Source organism: Vombatus ursinus, unplaced genomic scaffold (genome assembly GCF_900497805.2).
Source record: "Vombatus ursinus unplaced genomic scaffold, bare-nosed wombat genome assembly UNPS02015129.1, whole genome shotgun sequence".
NCBI lineage: Eukaryota > Metazoa > Chordata > Mammalia > Diprotodontia > Vombatidae > Vombatus > Vombatus ursinus.
Window position 1 is genome coordinate 5,263,844 of NW_020954907.1, and position 27,639 is coordinate 5,291,482.

A 27,639-nucleotide genomic window follows, 5' to 3' on the forward strand; every position below is an offset into this window, starting at 1 on the left:
TTTCCAAATAGGAAGTGGTGGTGCTGGTTGTGAGGAGTAGCCCATTTGGCTTTGCTCATTGTTTCCTGAATAGTTTGTTTAGGATAAGATTTAAAACCAAAGGGAAGTCTTCATTTCATTAAAAGGTTTTATACAGAGTTTATATTTTATCTTTACTCCGTTCAGGAGGCTACTCAGCAGTAAAAAGTTGCTCTTTTACTAAGTTTGTATTTAGTGTTGAGTTTTAGTGTTTCAGTAACAAGTTGACCAGGGTTCACCATAAAAATGTTGTTGAAAGGTACCTGTGAGTATATATTTCCTTTGTATTCTTTGACATATAATATGCTAATTAACTTGGTTAGAATACAAAACTGTCCTAAAAATAACCTTTTTTGTTTTTTTTTTTAACAAGATTATGTCATATATAAATTCCTTCATTAAACAACTTGGAATATGAGTCTTGGTTTTTCTATAAACCAAAAATTGTATAGTTGATAGTGAGATTTATTGTTACATCCTCCTCCTCTTTCCCCAAACATTTACCATCCTGACATTTTACAAATAAATCCATGTAAATTATACAGGATACATACATACATACCACCTTATAGTCACCTTAGATTCCCCCGGTATTCTTCTTTCTCCACCTCCCAGAAAGCCATCCCATATAACAATGTTTTTTAAAGGAAAAAAAAAAGGAAAAAAATCAGCCTATCTGATCAGTACATCAAGAAAGTATTAAAATATGTGTATTGTACAACATTTGTGGACCTTCTGGTGGCGGGGGGAGAATCTTTTAACATCGTCTCTTTCAAGCCTGGCTTGTTCTTTATAGTTTTGCAACATTCAGCTTTGATACTTTTTTGTAGTTGTTCTTTCTGTTTATATTGTTCGTTGTGTATATTGTTTTCTTGGCTCTACTTAACTTCATTCTTCATTAGTCATTCATATAAATCTTTCTATCCTTCTCTGTATTCATCATATTCCTCATTTCCTACAGTACAATAATCCATCATGCTTATATACCACAATCTGTTTGATCATTTCCCAATTGATGGGCATTGATTTTGTTTCCAATTCTTTGTTACCACAAAAAGTATCCTGTAAACATTTTGGTGTCTGTGAGTCTGTGTCTCTGTTTTTAATCTATTAGCCTGTGATTAAACTGATGCTTCGTTATCAAAATTCATAATGGAAAAGTCCAGTGAGAATCGAACTTTCTTGAGAACTGAAAGTAAGCACATCCATTGTGAAATTTTTGATCAGTAGGTTGGAATTGGATCAGCTTAAAGCTCCTGTGACTTTCAGAGTTGGGATTGGATCCTTAAATAGCCTCTGCTCTTTCAGACTGCGTGAAATGGAAAACCTGGTCTAAAAACATTTTTTCATTATGCCTCACAAATTTTGGTCATCTGAATAATTTTAAGTATGCCATGTGCTAACTTTTAATCTGTAACTAAACTTTTTTTTTTCAGCAGGTAAGAAAGCTTGCAAACGTTATTTGGGTTATAAAATAGTGGTCAGGATAAAGCTTGGGCTTCACCTGTGCAGTATCTCATTTGTTAGATTACTAACTGGACACATCAATCATGTCATTTGTAGATTCAGAGAGAATTTAAAAAATGATTCACGGATAATTGTTTTTGTTCAAGAAACATATCAGGGGCTACCTTCAAGTTTAAACATAATGTACCAGATCTGCCATCAGCCATGAAAACTGTTTTATATAACCTATATATATTCATATATATATTCATATATATATTCAGTGTAACCTATACCACAACCACCAGAAATATGGAATTTTGATGAAGAAGTCAATGGCATGACAAGATAGGAGAAAAGCAAGATGATGATCCACCACTGGAAGGAAGCATTCTTTCCTCTGATCATTGTTTAGAAATTCAAGAAGATTTAAGTGACCTTCTTCATGATCTTAAATTGTCCAGAAATCACAGATGGAATTTCTTGTCACAGCATACCAACATCTATTCAAAAACAAAGCTTTTCATGAGCATCGTTAAGTATGAAAGTGTTTTTGACATATCTGTGTGGATCTGAAAGTGCTTACTCTTTTACTTGGATTACACCTTGGGTCTACTCAGAGCTTCTGTTTTATTTGTGAATGGGCCTACATATGGAAGAAAAATGCTACATTAAAAACAGTGACTTCAAAGGGAAGAAATTATTTCAGGTAACAAAAATGTGGTAATAAGCCAGTGGCTGGCTAGACCTGGATGAGTTTAATTAACACTGCATATTAAACTTTGTTAAATGAAAACTTTTCTCCAGGAAATGGTTGGAAATGGTACAGCCATCTGTGAAACTATTATGTGAAAAACAAGTTTCCATGAATCAATGAGATTGCATTTAGAGGAAATATTTATGAATCCTCAATGACAGAATTGATGACAGGTATGAAGATGGTGAGGTTCCCCAAATGCTGCCTCTTAGAGGTGGCATTTTGCTGCTTTCATTAACTCCTGGAATACTACAGAACCTTTTTCATTTTAATCTTATTTTAATTAATATCTTTTGTTTTTACATTTTCATCTCCAAATATATTCCTCCTCTTTGTCTTCTTCATCAAGCCATGCCTAAAAGAAAGATGTAAAAAAGAGAGGAAAAAAACAGTTCAGCAAAATCAATCAGCTCATCAATCACTTCTGATAGTCCATAGTGCCCCATGTCTGCAATGAAGGGAAGATCATGCTTTTTCAGAAACTTCTAAGTGAAGTCTATAACCACTTGAAAGAATTCAGCCTAACAAATCATTCAAAACACATGGATGAAAAGAAAGTCTGTTGTCCAAATTAAAATGCATTTGGATGGACAACCCAATGATCCAGTTCATCAGTACATAAATCTTGGATTTTAATTTGCATGCAAGTGGAAAGGGAGCCAGATCTAGAATGGTGCAGGAGGAAGGGAACACACTAGATTACTTTGGGGAATTGTGTAGCTGTTTTCAGCATGGATCCCAAGCTCTTCCCTGAAACAAAAACCCATCTTGATCACAGTCTTCTTTTTTGTGATGCTGCATGACTATAAATAATTAACATTTCTTTAGTGCTTGCTGTGTGCCAATCCCTGTGCTGTGAGGAATGACGATGAGGAGTTGCTGATGACAAGGTGGGGCAGGGCTGAGAAGTGGTGGAAACTTTGACGGTAATAGAAGAACTTAGGAAAAATTGGTTTGGGTAAAAGGATAGTGAGTTTGGCTTTATACATGTTGATTTAAGGTGTTTGTGGGTCATTGAGGTGTCCAACTCAATGTCAGGAGAGAGGTTAGGGCTGGACAAGCAAATCTGAGAGTCATGTGTATAGAGATGATAACAGAATGGGTACTGGGTACTGGGACAATATAGGAAGGTATCACTAAGTTATCAAGTCTTACCAGTTTTACTTTTGTAGCATCTCTTACATGAACTCCCTTCTCTCCTCTGACACTGCTACCACCTTGGTGCAAGCCCTCATCACCTCATGCCCAGACTATGGCAGTTGCCTGCTGGAGGGTCTCTGTGCCTCAGTCCTCCACTGAGCTCTCAAATTGCTCTCTCTAAAGTGCATATCTGATCATTTTACTATGGGCATTTTCACTGGCTAGCTTCCAGGCTTGGGATGCCCTTTCTCCTCATCTCTGCCTCCTAGCTTCCATGGCTTCCTTCAGGTCTTAACTAAAGTTTGACATTTTGCAAGAAGCCCTTCCTCCCTTAATCTTAGTGCCTTCTCTCTGAGATTATCCACAATTTATCCTGCATATATCTTGTTAATTGTTAACTACTAATTAATTCATAGTAATTTTCATATTATCTCCTTCCATTAGACTGGGGAGTTACTTGAGAAGAGGGACTGTTTTTTGCCTTTCTTTGTATCCTTGTCACTTAAAACTATCTGGTGCATAATATATACATAAGAAGGGCTGGCTGACAGTCTGATTGAATTACCTATGCTTACCTAGTTACTTAGTATCAAAGGTGGATTTTGAACCTATGCTTCTCCCGAATTCAGGTCTAGCACTTTAACTGCTATTCCACACTTAGTTTCCAAAGAATCAAGCACCACAGTCTCCAAAGAAATAAAAATTGAGGGTAGTCCAGCGGGCGCTGGAAAGGTCTGTATTAAACATTAACAGACTTCAAAATATTATCCATGATAACTTGCACAAAAGCCAGCAAAAGATGTCATGCAGAACATGTATAAAAATGAGATACACCAGTCATGGAGTGAGAGAGAGGTGTAATTATTGGACAGTTTAAGTGCCGTCCTTTCACCTCTGGAATGCTAAGACCTAGAGCTGGAACTCTAATGTGTTGTGTAGATGTTCTGTGGAGGATGTAGGGGAGAGTATAGACTAGGGTAGTACAGAATAAGACGTGGATAAGGTTACAGTCTTCATTTCTGTCTGGAGTACCAGCACTGTTGAGATCATAGATTAGTCACACCACACACCCACTTGCATCGATAGAGGGAGTTCCCTCCACCAACAACTCACAGTTCTGGATCACCATATACATAATTACATTTATTGGTATTTATAATTTAATCTGAATTTTAGTTTGTTGATTTAGGGAATTCCCAGTGAAGAAACTTCTATCAATGCCCGTCGGCAGTTGCTTTACAGACCTACTCTAAGAATTGCCTCAGTACACTGAGAGGATCGGAGTTGCCCAGGGCCACACAGTCTGTATGTTTCAGAGGTTCGACTTGCACATGCACCCAGGTCTTTCTGACTGTGACACTTGCTTCCTATCCCTTACACACAATACTGTGCTATAAACTCTTCTTACTATTAAAAGGTTACAACTTGGTTGATATTCTGTATGTGAGATCTTTTTCCAGTGACCTGATAGACATAGTGGTGGAGGACCTGAGTCATAGTCAGCCTTGATAATCTTCTATAAATGAAACCCAATGACAGAAGCAAGTTGGAGCTAAATAAAATGATGGCTCATCGATTCAACCCCTGTCTGTATACTCGGGGAATTCAACATACGTGTTAATAGCTGTTCAAACACCTCACCTTGCACGGCCTGTACCTCCTCTTCAACTTGGCCACACGGAGGGATGTTTAGACCCTTGATCTTCTGCCCCATGTTCACAATCCTGAACGCTGAGATTCCTTTGTTTTACTTCACCTCCTCTTCTTCCATCTTTCCTGTTCTTAGTTCTCACCACAACCTCAAGTCACTTCGCCCTTGCTTTCTAAGTTCATCATCCTCTCTTTGACCCCGCTGGAGTTCAGTTTTCAGTTTTTACCCTGCCATAAAGATGCAGTTGTCTCTTTACCCTGTTCCCATCCACCATGCTGAAACTTAAACCTTTGCACACTTTTAGCATCTACCTTCTTACCCCTGCTGTTGTTGCTGTCTACTGCTAGATGGTCACTCAGGTTAACTAATAACATCAGCTTTACCCCGATGACTGCCTGATCACTTTTTTCTTCTCCCCTGAGCGACTGTCACTTCACACAGCATCTTTTCTAAATCTCTTCTCTTCGTATTCATCTATACTGCCATCTCCCCTTCTGCCTGAGGAGAGGATCTCCCTCGTACTTTATCAAGAAAAGAAAGACCGGCCTTTGGGAGCACCCTCTTCTTCCCAGTTGTGTGCATCAGCTCTCCTCAAAACATCGCTTCTAACTTTCTCTTACTTCGCTCTAGTCTTTAAACTAGTGGTCTTCTCGTTGTTGTTCCCCCCAAATGTTAAAACCTCTGTTGAACTTCCATATTTCAAAGGCATGCACAGCTATTCTTATAGGTTTATGGTCTCAGCATTATCCTTAGCTCTCCGCTATCCCTTACCCTACAGATCTAGGCAGTTTCCACATTTTGCCATTTGTATCTCCATACTACCTCTTACCTGACTCCATTCTGTTTATGTAGCTGCCACCTCAGTTCAGACCCTTTTGCCTGGACTCTTGCAATGCCCTAAATTGTACTCCCTGCCTTAAATTCTCATCCATTCAGCACTCATCTTTTGTCCCAGGATTTAAGGTTTGCAAAGCACTTTACACAGGTTAATTCATTTGGTCCTTAACAGCCTTGTGAGTTCTATTATTATCCCCATTTTCCAGATTTTCATAGAGGCAAACAGAAGTTAAGTGATTTGCTCAGGGTCATATAGCTAATGAGTGTCTGAGTTTGAATTTGAACTCATATCTTCCTGATTCCAGATCTAGTGTTCACCTATGTGTGCTAGGACCTGGGGATAGAAAGATAATATATAAAAAATTCTGGCTCTATAGGAGCTTCTACTGGGGAAAAATACATAGAAATAGAAGTATATTACACACAGACACAGACGCACACACGCGCACGCACACACACACACACACACACGAAATGAGAGATTGTATAAGGAATCAATAAAGATATTTGTGAAAGTAGTATACTAATGAGGATACAGATATCTTCCCCAAAGTCTGTGACACATTCTCCCAAAAGTACAGAGAGTCTATAGGAAGTGAAGTCAAGCTTAGAGATGTGGCAAAAGGGTAGCTCGATTCCTCATTGTTGGAAATCTTTTCTGCCATTCATCAGGTGCTCAATCAATTCCTTTCAAGAACGGTGAATCTGTGCCCATCTGCCCTTGGCTCCCACTGCACAAATGCTGCCAGGTGACCTAAGGGTGCTTCTAGGACGCTGATGAAAAGAGAGTTGATAAACATGCATTAAGCTCCTCTTATGTGCCAGGCACTGTGCTAAGCTCTGGGAATAGCAAAAAGAGACAAAAGACAGCCCCTGCCCTCAAGGAACTCACTATCCAATGAGGAGATAGAAAATCTAAGATCTTCTGGACCCTTTGCTTGCAAAGTCCCCTTCCCACCAAAGAGCAAAGCCTAGCCCTCTTGTCCTGTACCCTCCACCAGGTGATTACTCCTCAGAAATGTCACACATGCTCCAATTTGTGGATGTCAGTTTCATTTAAACTCAACTTGGTAATTTTTGGATGATCCTCGTGGCATGGCCAGATTTCCTTGTCCTGATGAAATAGTGCAAACTCATTATAATTTGAAGGCCTTTTAATAGTCCCAAGTAGGTTGAGTGACTCATTTGTCTAGTTAAGAATCCAGGCTAAAATCAGGTGGGCTGTTTTTGACCCCACCTTTACGCTTTTCTTCTCTAGCTACTATCATGATCTCTCCTTCTCGAATCCTCCTTCCCCCAATTAAGATGTGTATGGGGGAGAACCTTGCAACAAATTAACCTAGTCAGGCAAAACATTGGTCACGTCCAGACATGTATTTCTCAGTCGGTACTTAAGTTCCCTTAATTTTCTTGTCCGGCAGTGGATATCATGCTTTATTATTTGTCATCTGGAGTCATAGTGGGTAATTAATTGCATTGATAGTGTTTTTTAAGTCTTTTAAAATTATTTTTCTTTCCAAAGTTGTGAGTTGAATAGATTGTTTTCCTAGTTCTGTTTCACTCCTCATGCAAGTCTTAACCAGATTTCTCTGAAAGTGTCCCCATCGTTGGGTTCATATGTAGCAGTCCGTTGTATTAATATACCGTAATTTGTTTTAGCCATTCTCCAAATTATGGGCAAACTCTTTCTTTTGATTTTTTTTTTGATACAACAGAAAGTGTTGTTATAAATAAATATTTTTGTGCGTGTGGATGCTTTTCTTCTTTCTTAGTTTTATTTGACTTAAATGCCTGATAATAGTTTAGTGACTTTTGGGGTATAATTACAAGTTTCTTTCCAGAATAGTTGACTCAATTCATAGTTCCACCAGCAGTGCCTCAGTGTTTCTGTCCTCCTACAATTAACATTTGACCTTTATTGTCATACTTGACAATTTTATGGCCGTTCAGTACAACCTGTTTATTTAATTTGAATTTCTTTTCTTATTAGTGATTTGTAACATTTTTATGACTGTTAATAACTTTCTTTTCCTTTTTTGAGAAATCCGTTTCATATCCGATGTCTATGGCCATTTGTCTACTGAAGAATGGCTTTTGCTATTATAGATTTGAATCAGTTCCTAGTATATCTAAGCCATGAAACATTTGTCAAAGAAATTTGCTGCAAAAATTTTTTCCCAGTTAACTGTTTCACTTCTAATTTTAACTGAATTGATTTTGTGTCAGAGGTTTTTGATTTTACAGACTCAGGAAACTAGGTGGTGCATCAGATAGAATGTTGAACCTGGAGTCAGGAAGACTAAAGTTCAAATACTGTCTCAGGTACTACCTGTGTGAGCCTGGACAAGTCACTTCCCCTGTGTCTGCCTCACAGTTTTGTCAGCTGTAAAATGGGAATAATCACAATAACTATCTCCACAGTTGTTGTTAGGATCAAATGAGAGAATGTTTGTACAGTGTTTTCCAAACCAGAAAACTCTATATAAACTTTAGTTATTACTGTTGTTGTTGTTATTAATAACTAAAACTGCTCATGTTATCTTCTGTGATCTTTTCTATTCCCTTGTTTGGTCAGGAACTCTTCCCCTGTCCGTAGTTGTGAAGGATACCTTACCCCTTGCTCCTTTAATTTGTTTATGATATGTCCTTTTCTAACTGTGTTTTGCATTTATTTAGATGAGAACTTTCTGTGGTATGAGATGTTGGTCTTAACCTAATTTCCAGGAAACTGCTTTTCACTATTTCTAGTTGTTTTTGTTGAATAGGGAGTCTTTATTGAAGTAGTTGGTATCTTTGGGTTTATTTAACATTATATTACTGTGTCATTTTGCATCTTCATGTTGCATACTTTTCTATTTCATTAATCAACTTTTCTATTTTTTATCCAGTAACAAATAGTTTTGATGATTACTGCTATGTAGCATAGTTTGAGATCTATTATTTCAGAGCCACCTTCTTACCACTTTTTTCATTATTTTCCTTGAGAGTCTTCCTTCAGATGATCCCCCTCCCCAATTTTATAAAATAACTTTTTCATAGTTTGGTATGGTACTGAAAAATGAATTTAGGTAATATTGCCGTTTTTATTGTATTTGCATGGCTCAAACATGAGTAATGAACATCTCTCTAATTTTTTAAGTCTGCCTTTATTTCTCTAAAGACTTGTTTTGTAGTTGTAGTCGTATCATTCCTGTGTGTCTTGGTAGTTAGACTCACAAATAGTTTGTACGTTTTGTGTATATTTTAAGTGGAATTTTTCTTGCTATCTCTTTTTGCTGGGTTTTATTGATAGAATATGAAATGGCTAATGATTTATGTAGATTTAATTTAGGTTCTGCTGCTTTGTGATGGTTATTGTTTCAGTTAATTTCCTAGTTGACTCTGTAGGGTTCCTTAAGTGAACCATCATATTATCTGCTTAAGGAGTTCATTTTGTTTCCTCTTTGCCGATGCTCAGTTTATTTTACTTGTTTTATGGTTGACATTTAGAAAACTCTATCAAATAATAAAGGTGACAATTAGTATCCTTGTTCTACCCCTGATCTTATCATAAAGACTTGAGCATTTCCCCATTACAGATAAGACATTATTGACCATATTAATGAGTAGTCCTGTTTATTCCTATGCTTTCAAATGTTTTTTTAACATGACTGTTGAATTTTGACTATAGATTTTTCTGCATTTATTGATATAATTATATGATTTTGTTGTTATTAATATGTTATGTTTATAGTTTTCTTAATACTGACTCAGTCTTGCATTCCTGGTATTAAATCCAACCTGGCCATAGTGTATAATCTTTGCGATATATTGATGTAGTTTTAATTTTTAAATTACAAAATCAAATTTAACATTGTAGTGACAGAAATGCCTTGTTTGTGCCCTTTCCTGAACTTTCTCTTGTCATCTGTGTACTTGATGCTTTATTGATGCTTTTTTTCTCCTCTGTCACTACCCACTAACTAACTCCTCTCCTCCCCTGTAGAAGCCCTCCATTGTAACGAATTATTACAGTGCAGCAAAACATTTCAACACATTGACCATAACTGAATTGCATATTTCATTCAGTATGCTTAGTGTGTTACCGCCTCTGACCAGAGAGGGGCAGCATGTCTGCATCAGTCTTCAGACATCATGGTGCGTTATGGCATTGATTGGACTTTTGTACTCTTTCACAGTTGTTTCTCTTCACATTTTTTGTTGTGGTCGTTGTGTATTTTTTTTCTGCTCCTTTTACTTCAGCAGCTGTTTATACTAGCCTTCCCAGGTTTTCTGATCTTGTCATGTTTGTCATTTCTTAAGGTACAGTAATGTTCTGTTACATTCATCTGCTTCAGTTTGTTCAACCATTCTCCACTTGTTGGGCACTCACTTTGTTTTCAAGTCATTCCTACAACCAAAAGTACTATGATAAATATTTTTGTACACATGGGTCCTCTCGTGATTCTGCTTTAAATCCCTGGTATTATTATCTGTTAAACAGTTCATTTAAATGGCTAAATTCTTTAATTTATTTAGGGCTGTGTTATAGTTTTCATTCCTCACTTAAATTCATTGCAGTATAGGAAACCCATTTATAGCACTCTGATTTCTAATTTGTTTGTCCCTGTGTCTTCAAATTTGCAAAAGACTCAGACCTGATAGAATGACCCTGGTCATCGTAGGTGCTTCGGGACATCTCTGAAGCAATAGGTCTCTGCTGTGCTATACCAAGATAGCCAGATATAATACCAAAGGAATAGTATGTTTTTGATTTAAAACTGTTTTCTAACTTAAAACTTGAAAATTTTTTTCAATAGGCCGTCAAACAGATATCTACCGATAACCTTCAGTTACTAACTAAACTGGTCTTGAAGTTCGATACACCAGATAAAATAGACGATTAGTTCCTGTACTCTCACAGTTCTCTTACTTTAGTAATTCAAGTCCAAAGTATGATGCTTAGCAATCATTAATCCAAACAGAAACAAAAGTGGAGTCTTTTTAAAAACGCTATATAGTTAATTCATTCTAAAGCCTTTACGTGTGTGCTATGCTGTGCTAAGTACTAGGAATTTAAAGACAAAAACATAGTCTCTTCCCTCAAGGAGCTTATATTCTGCTGGAGAGAAATATGTACACATAAAAGTAGCAGATAGAGGGTATTCAAAAAGTCTTGGTTCAATTTTAAGATATTAAAGTGGTATTAGGCCATTAATGCTCAAAACTCCACTAAGACTTTCCGAATACCCTTTAAATGCAAAGTAAACACAAAATCATGTCTGGGTGCCCCAGGAAAAGCCTCCTGTTGGAGGGGGTACTTGAACAGAACCTTGAAGGAAGCAGGGGAGAGAATGCATTCTAGGCATGGGGGACAGTCTACAAAGGCTTGGAGACAGAGGAGAGCGATTGTTCTGTGCAGGGAACAGCAGATAACGCCATTTGGACGAGAATGTAGAATTTATGATGGCCAGTAATCTGGACTCAGCTTGCTAAAGGTGATGGGAGCCATGTTGCCTGTTGGACATTTCCAGCTGGATTCCCAAAGGCATCCACAACAGAATTTGGTATCTCCCCTTACGCCAACCACCTCACTCCTCTTCCTAATCCTTGTTTCTGTTGAGGGTACCACCATCTCTCTAGTCACTCAGGTTCTCAGCATTGAAGTCTGCCTAAACCAGGAATGAGGAACTTGTAGCCTCGAGGACACATGTGACCCCCAAAGTACTGAATCCAAAGTTCGCAGTACAAATCCCCTTAATAAAAGGATTTGTTCTGTAAAGCTTGGACTCAGTCAAAAGGCCACACCAAAGGACCTAGAAGGCCATATGTGGCCTGGAGGTCACAGGTTCCCCACCCCTGTAAATCTCTCCATTCTCACTGATACTTCTCCCCACTGCCCTCCCCCCCATCTAATCAGTTGCCATGTCTTACTGATTTTTCTTCTGCAACGTCTAGCATTTGCTCCCTCCCCTTTACTTACATGACCACTCCTTAGTTCAGGCTTCCAGCCTGTCTCCTTTAAACTATTGCAGTAGCCTTGGAATTGGTATGTCAGTCTCATATTCTCTCTCTCCAGGTCAGTCTCCAGCATATCTGTTGAATTGACATTCCTAATGCACAACTCTAAGCCATGTTACTTTCTTGCTCAGAAAGTCCCAGTGGCCTTCTATTAATGTCTAGAATAAAATCCAGACCCTCAGTTTGGCATTTAAAACCAATCTCAGAAACTTTAAGTAAATACATAAATGCACACACATACATATTTTATTAGGGCGTGTGTGTGTGTGTGTGTGTGTGTGTGTGTGTGTGATATCAATAACATGTCAAAGAAAGCTTTAATTTATTTAGGTAAGTTATTTGCCTCAGTCACTATAATAATTATCTTTAGATTACTCTAGACTCTGTACTGTGTTATAAGTGTCTTGGTGAAAAGATAATATTTGGATATAAAGATAATATTTGGAGCAAAATTCCCAAGTTAACAGCATGTAATCATATCTTTGAAAGATTCATTTTTAGTGGCTCTAAAGGAATTGTTTTTATCTAAGGTCAAATGGTATTTTGTATTATTCTGATGAGGTAATTTGAAAATATTTATTAATTACAAATTCAAATGATTTTCTAAAATGTTTATAATTCTCCTATATGTTAATATGCAGGACAGAATCCAGATAGTCGATTCCTTCATGGTACAGAAATGAAGTCAGACCAAAATCAAAAAAGGCAGGAAAATGGAGTAACCTTAGCGCCAGAGGATACTTTGCCTTTTTTGAAGTGCCACTGTTCAGGACATTGCCCAGATGATGCTATTAATAACACATGCATGTGAGTATTATGTGTAAGAGGCCTTACAGTGGCCATAATAGTGCTAGGTACGGAATGCTCTAAGTTTGCCCACCTATTGTAAGGACATTTTAACTAAATAGTCTAATAATAGTTAATTTTACGTGATAGCTTTCATCTTAGAAGATTCAAAATGCTTTCCCTTTTGCATATAATAGAGCATATTGCTTAGCGAGTAAGACTCCCTTTCTCTTCTCCCCTCTGCCCTTTTCCTTCCCGTTCCCCCCTCTCCTTTCCCCCTCTTTCTCTTTGTCTTCCTCTCCTTCTTTCTCCCTCTGCCTCCCTCCTCCCTATCTGGCCCAGGCTGGAAGTACAGTAGCCATTCATGGATCTGGACCCCACCACCGATCAGCATGGAAGCTTTGACCTGTTCCATTTCAGACCTGGGTTGCTTTGCCTTTCCTTACAGAGCCTGCCTGCTCCCCCAAGCCCCTGGGGCTCACATATTGGTCTTAAATTTCGTGTGGACACCTGATTGGCTTTAGCCGTACAGCATTCAGAATTCACAAACTCACAGAACTCACCAGCCTCCTCCTCTTCAGTAGTAGGAATTACAGACATGCTGCACTGGAGGCACCTGTTTTTTTAGAGAAACATCACAACTGATTTGGGTTCAATCCCACTGCCTGAAACCACTAGCCATGTGGCTTTGGGGAAGCCAATCTCTTAGAACCTTTGTTTTCTCGTCTCTGAGAATAATATTTCCTTAGACTCACTACCTCACAAGAGAGTTGTAAAGAAAGCACCTGGCAAGTTACAGTGTAGCACATGAATATGAGTTGTTATTATTAACATAGTTTTTCAAAGGGAAATGAAAGAAATGGAGTCCAATGTTTTCACTCATCTGGCTCCACTTGAAGAGATATTAATAAAGAACCTTATATATTCCCCTCCAAAAAGAATTATGGTGTACCTGTTTTTATAAACTTGTCAGACTTTCATGTGAAACCTTACTGAGCCTGAGTTTGCATGTCTCTGGAGTGGGATATGGGACAGGTGACTTCACTGATATGGGAAGCTCCCTCTGAGGAAATGCTCTCTACCAGCTCCCCATGGTACCTTCTGTGCATCTGGTGACCTTCCCAGGTGGCCTTGAGCTCTCAGAGGTGCAGAAGCTGGCTCAGAATCCCTCAGTCACCACGTGTCACAGGCAGAGCTTGACCAGGTTTGAGGCCAGCTCTCTGTCCACTAGGCCAGAGGTGTCAGACTCACTGCCTTAGTGCTTCAGAAACAAGATTAAAAGAAAATTGGGATATGTGCCCCCAAATAAATAAAATACAATACAACCTAGGGGGTGTTACCCTGCAGTTTTCTAAGTCACTGTGCAGCCAAAGGGATCATTTCTATTTGAGTTTGCACCATTGCATTAGGTCATACTGCCTCTTCCATAAGTCAGACTTACCTAAATAGCTCTTATCATGTAAGCCTAAAACACGAATAAAAATGGGGATGGAAACCAGAATTTCTTTGGGGAAAGGGTTATAGTTCATGTTATTTTAAAAAGAAAGAAAGAAACTGACCATGTTATATGACAGGTGGGACCCAAGGTAATGTAGTTTTCACTTTCTCCCAAATCAGAGTACTTTTCTTCATTGCTGGAAGGAAAAAGGTGCAGGGGTGAATTCACAGATGCTTAGAATATTAAATGAGTGTTGTATGTCCCAGGGGATGATTTTAGATGTGGTGGTGTAAATAAATTGTTCCATGAAGTTATAAATGCAAAAGGAAAACCTTACTCAGGCAGTGTATGTAAATTAGGCTGTTGAGTTGCCCAGCTTTACTAGTTTGTTGGCTTTTACATCTCGAAGAAAAAGTTGATGAATAATGTGTTCTTAACAGTTGTGTAATTCTGCATGGATTTTGAATGTGAACGAGTTGTCAGATTTAAGGTATTTGGGCTTCACTGAATTTTAGAATGTTTTGTAGTACCAAAATTCTTTGCTGCCTGGAGTCTGTTCTGTGCTTGTCTTTGGTTTGTCTGCCCCCTGGTGGTGATTAGCGTTATTTTGTGCTGAGGCAGCGTCTCGCTTTGAGAGGCCGCAGGAGTTTGACCGGGAAAGCTTTTCAGAGAGCTGCATCCCACCAGTTTTTCAGAAAGTCGGACTGTATTTTCTGTTGCCCGTATTTTTCTGCAGTAAGCCCATTCTCCCATAAAAACATCAGTATTGTTCAAAGACGTTCTGAGTTGCCAAGGAGTTGGCATATTATACTGAGGCAGCGTGGTGGGGGAAAATTAGTGCACTCCCTGTCTAGAAAGCTGCATCCTAGTCCTTGTTCAGCTGTTAATCTGACATTGCCTCGTTTATCCTGCTGGTCTTAATTCAGACAAAGCTGGAGAGCATCTATTTGCCTGGCCACTTTGTTTTAAACTTTACCTTAGATGCCTGTGAATACCACTCATTTAGTAAAGAGTAGGGCTAAGAGAAGTGTGCAGTTGTGTTGAAGCCCAGTAGAATTAGTACATTTTCAATGGAAGTCTTTGCATTTCTTTCAGAACCAATGGTCATTGCTTTGCCATCATAGAAGAAGATGATCAAGGAGAAACTACATTAGCTTCAGGCTGTATGAAGTATGAAGGTTCAGATTTTCAGTGCAAGGTAAGATCTAATTTGAGACCTATGAAATCAAATTGTTCAGCAAGCTGCCATGTTGAAAATGGTGACGAGAATCGGGTTAGCACAGTTCTGTGCACTTGTATCAGTTCTGTACACTACAACCTTAGTTTGCTTATCTGTAAAATGAGTCCAAATCCATTGATTTTAGAAACCAATTCAAGCTCCAATGATCTGTTATATTGTTTAATTAAATGTCTTGGGGAAGAATGGGCTTCATTGCAATTTGTGATTCTAGATATATACTGGTTATTTATTTTTAAAATTATGACAGTTTTTCCATTTCCAAATGTTGGGTGGGACTCAGGGTAGGTATTTTCACCAAAAAAACTCCCAAACTCTTCAACTGAATTTTTCATAATTTCTGAGAGTATTTTTCATTATTGTTCATGTGTATATTATGAGATTAGTCATTACTGTTTTATAGATTTGAAGATGAAGTCACTGAGAAATAGCTTACTTAATGCCACACAAAGGCTCAAGAAAACTGGAGTTCATCATTCAGTCCCTTGAATCATACACTCTTTTTGGGGTGAAAAGTCAGATGGACTTTTTTAATCAGGAGAAGCAAAACCAAGAAGATGTTTTGCATTAGTGCTTTAATGATTACAAGGGCAGAGGTAGCTCCTCATCGAGAACACCTGTGTCTTGAGACCCCCCCCCCCCCCAAAATAAAAGTGACTTACTCTTACCTTTCAACCTGGGGAGTTTATCTAGAAAGGGCTGGTTTCCAGGGCAGCAGTCTTCTACACTATCTTTAAAACTCAGAAACATTTCAAAATATTGAAGTTTATGAAATAAACCAAATATAAATTTAGGAAACACTTACCTGGTTGATTGATAGAGGAGAAGAGGTCATATAGTTAGGGGTGATGCAGAAGGGCTGTGACAAACAGTGTGAAGACTTAGTGGTGAGAGCTAAGACAACCAAGGGAAGTCCTTGGGTTCTGAACCCATTCATAATTATGCTAATGAGGTTAATTTTTTCAGAGATGTCCTTCAGAAATGAAGATCTGATGGGAGGGCCTCATCATACTAAGCCTCAAACATGTTACAGAATAAACTTTAGTGAAATCTTTCCTTCCAAATGTACATGTGTATCTGTGTCATTGTTTCTACCTCCGCAGTGCTTTTCACACAGTCGTTACCTATTTCCTGGGCTTGGAGTGCTCTTCCTCCCTACCTTCTAGTTCTTGACCTCCGTGGCGTCTTTCAAAACTCAGTTAAAATGACTTTGCCTTCTGCAAAAGGATGTTTAGCTCTCTCAGGCTATGTATTCTTTCCCTCAAGGGTTATCTTCTTTCTACTCTCTATGTTTCTTGTGTGTACTTTGAAATCTCTGTATCTAAAATGACCAAAGGATATGAATAGGCAGCTTTCAGAGGAGGAAATTAAAGCTATCTATAGTCATGTGAAAAAATGCTTTAAATCACTAGAGAAATGCAAATCAAAACAACTCTGAGGTACCACATCACACCTATCAGATTGACCAACATGACAAAACAGGAAAATGATAAATCTTGGAGCAGATGTGGGAAAATTGGAACACTAATACATTATTGGAGTTATGAACTGATCTAACCATTCTGGAGAGCAGTTTGGAACTATGCCCAAAAAGCTATAAAATTGTGCATACCCTTTGACCAGCAATAGCACTTCTAGGGCTGTATCCCAAAGAGATCATAGAAACGGGAAAAGGACCCACATGTACAAAAGTATTTATAGCAGCTCTTTTTGTGCTGGCAAAGAATTAGAAATTGAGGGGATTACCTATCAGTTGAGGAGTGGCTGAACAAATTGTAGCATATGAATGTAATAGAATGCTATTGTGCTATAAGAAATAATGAGCAGGCAGACTTCAGAAAACCCTGGAAAGACATATATGAACTGATGCTGAGTGAAATGAGCAGAACTAGGAGAACATTGGACGCAGTAACAGCTACATTGTGTGATGACGACTGACCTTGATAGATTTAGCTCTTCTCAGCAATGCAAGGGCAGGAACTGTCTTCTGCTTTTCTTCTTATCCTTAGCTTAAAATCGTGACTGGCACATAGTAGGCACTTAGTAAATGTTAATGGACTGACTCTACCTATTTATTTACACCTCCCCTACTTGTATATAAGCTCCTTGAGGGTAAGAACTGTTGTGATTTTGTCTTTGTATCCCAGTGCTTAGTACTTAGTACTCTGCCTAGTGCACAGTAAATGCTTATGGAGTAAAACATTCAAGTTTTAGTATGGAAAGCTGCTATACAGACTCAGTCAATAAGCATTTATTAAGCACCTACTATGTGCCAGACACCATGCTAAACATTAGGGATTCAAAGAAAGGCAAAAGACAGTCTCTGCTTTTGAGGAGGTCACCACCTAATGGAGGAGTCAACTTTCAAATGAATATGTACAAACAAGCTATTCACAGGGTAGATAGGAAATAATCTGGAGAAGGAAGGCACTAGAATTAAGAGGGATTGGGAAAAGTTTCCTTTAAAAACTAAGATTTAAATCTATAATCTCAATTTATTTGTATGTAATATTCTATCAGGATCTATAGAAGGAGAATATATGATTCTATCCTGGTGTTTCCTGAGCTTCAATGTAATATTTCAGCCAAAATTCAGCTGAATTTTCCTTCTCTACCATGCATTCTAGTATTTGTATCTTTGGTACAGTTCTTGGCACAAAATAATCACTTAATTCATTTATTCATTTTTTGGTATAGATCTTTCCAGAGCTGTGACAATAATGAAATCTATGGAATCTGCTTATCATGTTGAAACATTGATATTTTTCACACTTTTCCTCCTCCAGGATTCACCCAAAGCTCAGCTACGGAGGACAATTGAATGTTGCCGAACCAATTTGTGTAACCAATATTTGCAGCCTACACTACCCCCTGTTGTTATAGGTAGGTTAATTGACTAAAGAAAGAGTAGAACCTAAAGGTCCCAAATTGAAATGTTACATGCAGTGCCTTTTGTTACTAATAAATGGAATACCCTTTATCATTATGCCATGTATTTGAAGCCCAGTGTATTCACTGCATTTGAAAGTATGTTAGCTGTTAGCAGATTTGCTAATGATCAGCTTTTATGCTTTCTCAACGTTCTCTCTCAACCTCGGACATTAGACCTTTCAGTGTTACCAAATTAATTTGTTCATAGATATATGGCATATTGAATTGAAAAATTTCTCCTTTGTTCACTGAGAAAGCTTTGTATACAGGTACAGTTTTTGTTCATTATGATGCAAGTATCTTCCATGAAAGAAGAGTTAAATCACGCAGACTACGCAGTTCAGTGCCCTGATCTGTCAATAGACCAATTTTTATTGCCCTTTTGTTTATAAATACATTTCAAAAGAAGTATTAGAAATTGGGGGAAGAAAATATGAGACTATTAATAGCGATCTTTGTTTTTTCTCAAACTTCTGGTATGTCATTGAATTATAATGCTGTCTTTTTCTCAAAATCAGATGTTATAAAAATTGAAAAGACTACATTGACTGTAAAGTAATCCCTTCTTGAGGCTCTCTAGACCACTGGTGTTTTTTATGATTTGTTTTAGGTCCATTTTTTGATGGTAGTGTTCGTTGGCTGGCTGTCCTTGTTTCTATGGCTGTGTGCATAATTGCTATGATCATCTTCTTCAGCTGCTTTTGTTACAAGTAAGAACTGTGCTTTATTAATAAAATTGAAGTGGATTTTTGTCATACTTGGAAAAGAAAGACAGACCCCTTAATCTGGTCTAATTGTTTCAAATAATGTCGTTGTGAAAGAAATAGGAGACGTGAGAAGTTGAGAAACTCTTTATATGACTTTGCATTTCCCACCTTTTTCTCACATAAGAAAGTTCTGTCTCCTTGCCCCCTTTATCAGGCCTTTGAGGGCTTCTTTTTCGTCCAGGCCCCACAAGTGACTGACATGGTTTGGGTTTGAGTTATCAGGTATTGCAGAAGAAAGGATAACTGACAAACCCTCTGCTCCTCTGTACCGTAAATGCTTCTGATGATTTTCTTATTACTCATTGCCCTTCCTTACTTGCAGATTAGTAGTTTTTTCACAGAATCTACTCACATTGTAAGTTTTTAAGTGATTTTTGGCTTAAAAAATAACTGTTTAACTTCAGTCTCTTGTAGGTGATGGTGAATATTTTGAATGTCACTTGGTATTTAAATCCTGTTTTGTTCAAGAATTTTATTCTAACATTGCTTTCTTTTTATTTTCAATCAACTTTTAATGTATTTTCTAAATTTTGCCCCTTTGACTCTCTTCCACTGCTGAATTAAAAAAAAAATACCACAAATTGAATTTGCAGCATGGAGTATTTAGATAACACATAACTAGTATTCTCTAATGAGAAGTTTAAAGTGTTAGAATGACTTACTGAGGGGGAGCCTGCGTGCCTGCTTGCCCTAACTATGGTAATACTCCTTTGGAAGTATTTTTAGAATAAGATGGACTCCCATACACAGGGCTAACTCACCTGGATATGTTTCTGTCTAAAAGCAGGAGGAGACAATAAACTTGAGAGATTTTTTTTTTTTTTTATAGTTTTTAGGCAGTTGGGGTTAAGTGACTTGCACAGGGTCACACAGCTAGTGTCGAGTGTTTGGTCTGAGGCCGGATTTGAACTCAGATTCTCCTGACTTCAGGGCTGGTGCTCTGTCCGCTGTGCCACCTAGCTGCCCAGAGAGACTTTCAGAGCATATAATTCAGTGTGCACTATTTTTCACTTAGCATTGTTGTCTTTTTTTTAAGGCATTACTGCAAAAGAATAGCAAGAAGCCATTGCTACAATCGGGACCTAGAACAAGATGAAGCTTTTATACCAGTTGGAGAGTCATTGAAAGACCTTATTGACCAGTCACAAAGTTCTGGCAGTGGATCTGGACTTCCTTTGCTGGTAAATATAGTGTTTTCCCTCATTCTTCAGTAATGTTTCTGTTGAATAAAACACTTACTCCAGTTTACCATCCACCTTTACAAAAATAATGCATGTTTACATATGTATTTTATGTATGGTAGCTTTACTTTTGTTCGTAGGCAAAATTTTCTTACAACAAATTCCATGGGGCATTCAACCTATTTTATTAAAATAAAATTCATTGGTTTCTAAGGACCCTTATCTCATAAAATTTTGTGATCTATGATCTGTGAAGCTCAATCCCAGCCTTTAGTATCTGGAGAGGAAACACATGCTAAAACCTTCTGTCTATGGTGAAAAACAGCTCTCTCAGATTCAATTGGCCAGTGATTCTTAGACCTGTCTGTCCAGATCTAATATCTCTCCTCACTTCCAGTTTCACATTTCCAGCTGCCTATAGAGATCTCAAACTTAATGGCCCACGGTAATGTTAAACTCACCATGGCCAAAATGGATCTCGTTATCTTTACCCCAGAAACCTTCCTGTCTTCCAAATTTTCTTATTGCTATCAGAGGCACCACCATGCTCCCGGTTTCTCAGACCGGCAAGCTAGTGTCATCCTCAATCCCTCACTCTTCCTTACTCTACGTATCTAGTCTGTGGCCAAGTCCTGTCTTTTGCCTTTGTAACCCTTCTTGTGCAGATGCCCCTTGCTGTCCTCTGACCCAGCCACCGCCCTGGGGCAGGTCCATATCAACCTCACGCCTGTACTCTTGGACTAGCCTGCTAGTTGTTCTGCCTGCCCCAGCCCTCTCTTCGTTCCGGTTCATCCTTCACTCAGTTACCACTATGAACTGTCAGTAGGCATAGTTGGATATACAGAATTTGTGGTAATGCGTGTTGCAGTGTCAAGTACCAAATTTTAAGCTATTCATTGTGATTTTAAAAGTAATCATTTTGAAGTGAATGTAGTCTGAGCAGTCTTCAGTTTTTTTTCCAAGAGCAAATGAACTCTTTTTTTTCCCTTGTTTATTTTTTTTACTCTCTTTAACAACTGTGCGGTTAATTATCACCTCTGTATGGATGACTCCCAGATCTCTTTACCCATCTCCTGAGTTCCAGTCCTATGTTAACCAGTTGCTCTTTGGATATTTCAGACTAGATGTTCCAAAGGCCATATGTCCAAAACTGAACCTCCCCCGCCTTCTTCTTCTGAACTTCCCTGTTTCCACAGAGAGTAGTACAGCCCGTCCAGTCAGCCCGACTTGAAGCCATCTTCCTCACCTTACATAATTACTCACTTGCTAAGTCTTGTCAAGTCTGCCTGCAGAGCTTCTATCTTATCTGGCCCCTTCTTTCTATTCATGCCTCAACCACGCCATCCAAGTTTAGGCCTTCATTACCTTGTGCCTGGACTGGTCTCTAGTGTCTTCCCTCCCAGCCTGTTCTCCTCATCGCTGGAAAAATGATCATCACAAACCATGGTCTGATATGCCATTCCCCTGCTCCAGAAACGATCAGTTATCTTTATTCCTCTCCTGAGTATTTAAATAAAATCCTTTATGGGCTAGTTCCAACTGGTTTTTTTTAGGCTTATTATATCTTATTCTCTTTTACATAATTTACATTCTGTGCAAGCTGACTCCTTTTCCTATTCGTCTGTCTCTTATCTTCTTGCTTTTTAAAAAATTACCAAGCATTGATTTTTATTCTTTCTATCCACTGGGGGGGAGCAGGCAAAAATAAAAATAAAAACACAGTCCTTGTAACAAACATAGTCAAACAAAACAAATTACCTTATTGGCCATATACAAAAACAAGTCTCATTCTGCATATAGTTCAAGACTTCTCTGCCAGGAGGTAAGTAGCATTCCTTATCATCGATCTTCAGGAATCATGGTCATTTGTTGCATTGATTAGCGTTCTTAAGTGTTTCAAATTTGTTCATTTTATAGTGTTATAGTATAAATTACTCTCTTTCTTCTTATATCACTTTGCATCAGTCCATTATATATATATATATGTGTGTGTGTGTGTGTGTATATATATATGAAACTGTATCATATATAATTTCTAACAGGAATGAAGTAGTATTTCATTACATTTATATGCCATCATTGGTTCATCCTCTCATTTGATGGGCAGCTCCTTAGTTTCAATTCTTTGCTACTACAAAAAGAGATTCTGTGAATATTTTTGTACAATAGGACCTTGTTTTCTTCTTTGATCTCTTTGAGGTATAGACTTACTTCTGTCATAGATGCTTAATTCTTGTTGATTGATTTACTGCTCTTGGCACTATAGAAATAAGGAAGAAATATATTTATATTTTTTACTGGACCTATGATTTTAATTGTACAGAGAACCCTCAACGAGTGAATTCTGTCTACCAGTGCTGATCAGCTCCTGCTCTTCGGTTTATAGCATGGGTCACCAGGAAGTGAAGCCAGTCGTTCAGGGTCACAAGGCCAGTGTATAGAAATAGGACTTGCACCTAGGCCTTCTTGTCTCAGGAGTTAGTTCTCTCTCTGTGATGCCACGCTACGATATCATACATACAAGAGTTCCTGATTTTTGGATATAATTATGCATTATGTTTTCTTTTTATTTGGTGTTATTAATATTTAGTGAGCTCAGTATATTATCTTTCCTAATAATATCAGTACCTAGCTGACCTTTTAGATGAGGGCACTTTGGCAGGCAGATGAACTTGTAATAAGTTTTAACCTAAATTCTTTTTTCAAGGGATTAAAAAAATGCCAAAACAATTTTTTCCCCTGACAGGTTCAACGAACTATCGCGAAGCAGATTCAGATGGTTCGACAGGTGGGAAAGGGTCGCTATGGAGAGGTGTGGATGGGGAAATGGAGGGGTGAAAAGGTGGCGGTCAAAGTGTTCTTCACCACTGAAGAGGCCAGTTGGTTTCGGGAAACGGAGATCTATCAAACTGTTCTAATGCGTCATGAGAATATCCTCGGTAAGCAGATTTGGCCTTGGAAGAAAAAGTATTGAGTCAAGTTGTAGAGGGGCGTAGTAGTTAAATACTGATGATGTGTGAAAATACTTTAAAAATCAGGGTATATAGTATTTGTAAGTTATTTGAAACAAAGATCATATTGACCTTATTTTTGCATCATATCCTTGTTATGTAGACAGTACTGTATGAAGGTTTTTAACCTTACTTCTTCATGTATGATAGTTCCATTTTGACCCCTTATTTGATTTCCATGCTCTTAGTTTGGAGGCATTGTTTAAGGTCTTAATGAGACCTATTGACCACAAGAAGCAAAAAAAGTAAGATAAATGGGCAAAAGGAAACTGACTTCAATTCAGGACTCATTCTTTTGATGTATCTCATGGCTAATTATAGGAATGGCCCCAAATCCTATCTTAGCTTGCCTTTTTTTTTTTTTTTAAACAAAGCAGACTCAGGCTCATGAGAATATCAAAATTAGAAGGAACCCTTTGCCATCAGTCCGGCCCATACTTGAGCAGGAGACCCAAAAGTGAACCTCTCACTTCCATTTGAATACCTTCGGTAATGGTGGACTCAGGATTCTCTTGGGGCATCTCTGTTTGTCAGTAAGGGCTTCCTCATGTGAATCCCTGGTCTGTCATTGCAGTTTCCACGCCCTCTTCCTGTTTCTCTTCTCTGGAGCCAAACAGACCAAGGCTCATCCCCTTTGCTATGTCATAGGCCTTCAGATACTTCAGGGTGGCAGTCATGTCCTCCCTTCTGGCTTAACATCCTGAATGCCCTTATTTGATCCTTAGGATTTTAAGTTCCCTCACCATCCTTAGTACTGTTCTTCTCTGGACGTAGTCCATCTTCTGGTACCTAGATTGTGTCTGTGACTGAGGATGGCAGGAGGTTCCCCTCCCCTCTATACCATGCACATTATGAATGCAGCCTGAGACGGGATTCCCTTTTTGGCCAGCCATTTCACCTAAACCCTGCACTTCTGCAAGGGAGTTTGTTTGTAGTTTAACTCCATTCTTTTCTCTCTAAGCTTCCCTCATAGTCTTAAGGGAAACTTTGGTTTAGGAAGATAAATTTCCCCAGATCTTCATGAAGCAGGTAATTTTACCCTTTATTATAAAGCATGCTGCATTTTATATGCGAGGATGTCACAGACTCGGAGCTGCAGTGGCAAGGCCATTTTACAGGTGACCGAGCTAGGAAGGTCCTGGGAGGTTAAAGCATCAGAGGCAGGATCTGAACCCCAGGCCTATGATTCCAGGCTAGTGCTCCACCACATTGCCTGCCATATTGCATAGACATTCAGTGATGGGAAGCAAACGTTTTTGTCAGGGATTCCTATATCCAGGCAGAGTCAGATTTCAGTTACCTTCTGGAGAGTCAAAACCAGCTCATCAAACTTGTGCTTCATTAATCGGACAGGTTTTATCGCGGCTGACATCAAGGGCACAGGCTCTTGGACACAGTTGTACTTGATCACCGACTACCACGAAAACGGATCTCTGTACGACTTCCTGAAGTGTACCACCCTGGACACCAGGGCTCTCCTCAAATTGGCATATTCAGCTGCTTGTGGTCTGTGCCATCTCCACACAGAGATCTATGGTACCCAAGGAAAGCCTGCAATTGCCCACCGAGACCTGAAGAGCAAAAATATCTTGATCAAGAAAAATGGGAGTTGTTGTATTGCTGACTTGGGCCTTGCTGTGAAATTTAACAGGTAGTACTTTGTGGGGACCCCCCCCTGCCCCCACGTACCCAAGGTTGAGAGTCTTCATGCCTCAAAGGAGAAGGGTCTGCTTAGGTCATATAGATGTGATTCAGAGATGCTTGTGTAGATGCTCATGTGCTCTTTATGCAGGGGAAGGCATGATGCCACTGTCCCTTTGCAGTGGCAGTGCCCCGTCCATCACAGGGCTCTCCCTTCTGTGCCTTGGAGGAGCCAAGACTGTATGTTCAGGAGTCTGTCTTTGTGTGTGTGTGTGTGTGTGTGTGCGTGTGTTTAATAAAAACTATAAAAATAGTATTTTTGTTTGGGGTTTAATTGAGCTAAAGTAGTTTCTTTTCTTGCCAACTGAAAAAAAAAATGAAGGTTTCCTTTTACTTCTTCACAAATGATATCTGGATCAGAAATTGACAAGAGACATTAAGTAAAAGGAAAAATAAGAGGTGACTTAAGTTTCCAACTACGATTCATAGTAAGGTATTAAGAAATTGAAAAAAAAATAGCTTCTGCCCAGGTGGAGGTGACCGACCCAAAGGGTCGAGGCACTTTTTTATTTAAACATGGCCAACAAGGGAATTTGTTGTGCTTGACTCTGCCTTTTTATAACGGGGTTGGGTGTTTTTCTGGCTTTCTCAGTGGACCATGGGGCAGGGTAGGAGGGAGAGAAGGTAGAATTTTGTGGGAAAAAAATGAATTTAGAAAGAAAGAAAGTAGCTTAGTTTGAAACCGTGTCCTTAAGCAACAGAGAACCAAACACATGGTATCCTAAAGGCCAAATACGAGAAATAGAACAGTAATATTACTACATTATGTAACTACATTTTTCCATATCATAGATAATTCAGTCTACATGTTTGAGCTTTGTTGTATGGCCACAAACTAACTTTAAGAAAATGGAAAATAAATATATTTGTACTGCCCTCTGACTTTGTGGTGGTTTTTTCTCTCTTTCAGTGATACAAACGAAGTTGATGTCCCTTTGAACACCAGAGTAGGTACAAAGCGTTACATGGCCCCAGAAGTGCTCGATGAAAGCCTGAATAAAAATCACTTTCAGCCATACATCATGGCCGACATCTATAGCTTTGGACTGATCATGTGGGAGATGGCTCGTCGCTGTGTCACAGGAGGTAGGTGTTCATGTGATGCTGCCAGGAGATGAACAGCACGCCATGCCTGTTTAAGTTATATAATTAAAATATCTTTATTACACTTTTTTCTTGGGGAGAAATGGATTTATTGAATTAAAGGAAATTGCAGAAGACATTTTGGAGAAGAGATACTTTGGGGACGGGTCAGAACCTTTGTTGAGGAAGAAAAAAATAATCTTTTAACTGGGAATATTGAAGGAAGAGGTTCACTGTAGTGGAAAGAGTCCTGGACCTGGGTTCAAATCCTGACTGTGCTCTTTACTAACTCTGACCTTAGAGCATTTACTTACCTCCAGAAACTGCATGTAGAAACAGATACTTAAATTAGGCCTCAAAGGAAACAAGGGAGCCTAAGAAGCACGAAGGTGAAGGGGGGAAGACCTTGTAGGCACTGGGGGCAGCCTGTTCAAGGGGATCAGTAGGGAAAATGGAGTACTGGGTGGGGAGACTAGGATGGAATCGATTTTGGATTGTAGTGTGTGTGAAAAGGGAAGAGAGTGTCATCAGGCTGGAAAGGTGGCATGGGGCCAGGTTGTGAAAGACTTGTAGTGCCAGACAGGAGCGCATAGCTGGTCTCAGAAGTAATAAGGCGCCACTAGAGTTTTAGTAGGAGAAAGATATGGGTAGGTCTGTACTTTAGGAAAACCTCTTTGGCGGCCATGTGAAGGTTGATTGAAGTGGGCAGGCAGAGCAGTTCGGAGGTTATTGCAGAGCAGTTCAGGTGAGAGATGATGAAGGCTTGAACTATGGTGGTGGCTGTGTGAGTGGAGAGATAGAAAGGTTCTCGGGCGCTGTGGTTGTGATAGAAGATTTGGCAGGTGATTGTCAAATGTGGAGTGAGACAAGAATGGAGTAGGACACAGAATTTGGGAATCTGAGTAACTGGAAGCCTGGTGGTTCCCCTTTGGAAGAGGGTTGGGTTTGGAAGTAAAAGTTATGTTTTGGATGTGTTAAACCTGAGATGCTATGGGACATCTAGTTTGGATTATGTGGGGCTTGAACTTAGCAGAAATACTAATAGAATATAGAGATCTTGGAGTCTTCAGCATAGGGAAAATAGTCAAACCAGTGGGAGTTGTTAAGCTCATCGGTAGAGAGAGAAGAAAAAAAGACCCAGAACAGTCTTAGGATACATCCTAAGAGTACCCCCAAAGGTATACCTTAAGTCCTTTCTGGTTTTGATATTTTGTGATTATGTGAAGTAAATTGGAAGATAAGTGGAAGAAGACCTGTGACAAATATTTTCTAAAGAAACTGTAAACATTTGCACTAAATTCTAGTTAACCTTGATCTAAAGTTTTACTTTGTTATGTAGAAGTAAATTATGCATCCACAGTTGGACTAATTAAGGTTAATTAAATGTAATTACTTTATAGTAGATTTATCAGTTTTGTTCGTTTGTTGCCACTCAGAGTTTTGGATTTTTTCTCCCCATTACAGGCATTGCAGAAGAGTACCAATTGCCTTACTACAACATGGTGCCTCATGATCCTTCCTATGAAGATATGCGTGAGGTTGTATGTGTTAAGCGATTGCGCCCCATCGTGTCCAACCGATGGAATAGTGATGAAGTAAGTTGGAAATTAATTTCTTTGTAGTCACAAGTCTGTAGGAATGTATTCCTTTTTCTT

The 27,639-nt window shown here is 38.8% G+C and overlaps 1 protein-coding gene across 1 annotated transcript in view; it reads left to right on the plus strand.

Annotated features, from left to right (window-relative positions):
* The window catches only part of BMPR1A (bone morphogenetic protein receptor type 1A), a 125,543-nt gene that overhangs the window by 93,529 nt on the left and 4,375 nt on the right, over positions 1–27,639 (plus strand). Inside the window, exons 4-12 of the mRNA XM_027846334.1 lie at positions 12,491–12,656; positions 15,169–15,271; positions 18,097–18,193; positions 18,852–18,951; positions 20,045–20,189; positions 22,936–23,128; positions 24,554–24,851; positions 25,812–25,987; positions 27,449–27,579. Of these exons, the coding sequence (XP_027702135.1) occupies positions 12,491–12,656; positions 15,169–15,271; positions 18,097–18,193; positions 18,852–18,951; positions 20,045–20,189; positions 22,936–23,128; positions 24,554–24,851; positions 25,812–25,987; positions 27,449–27,579 (1,409 nt within the window). The remainder of the gene's footprint in view (positions 1–12,490; positions 12,657–15,168; positions 15,272–18,096; positions 18,194–18,851; positions 18,952–20,044; positions 20,190–22,935; positions 23,129–24,553; positions 24,852–25,811; positions 25,988–27,448; positions 27,580–27,639) is intronic.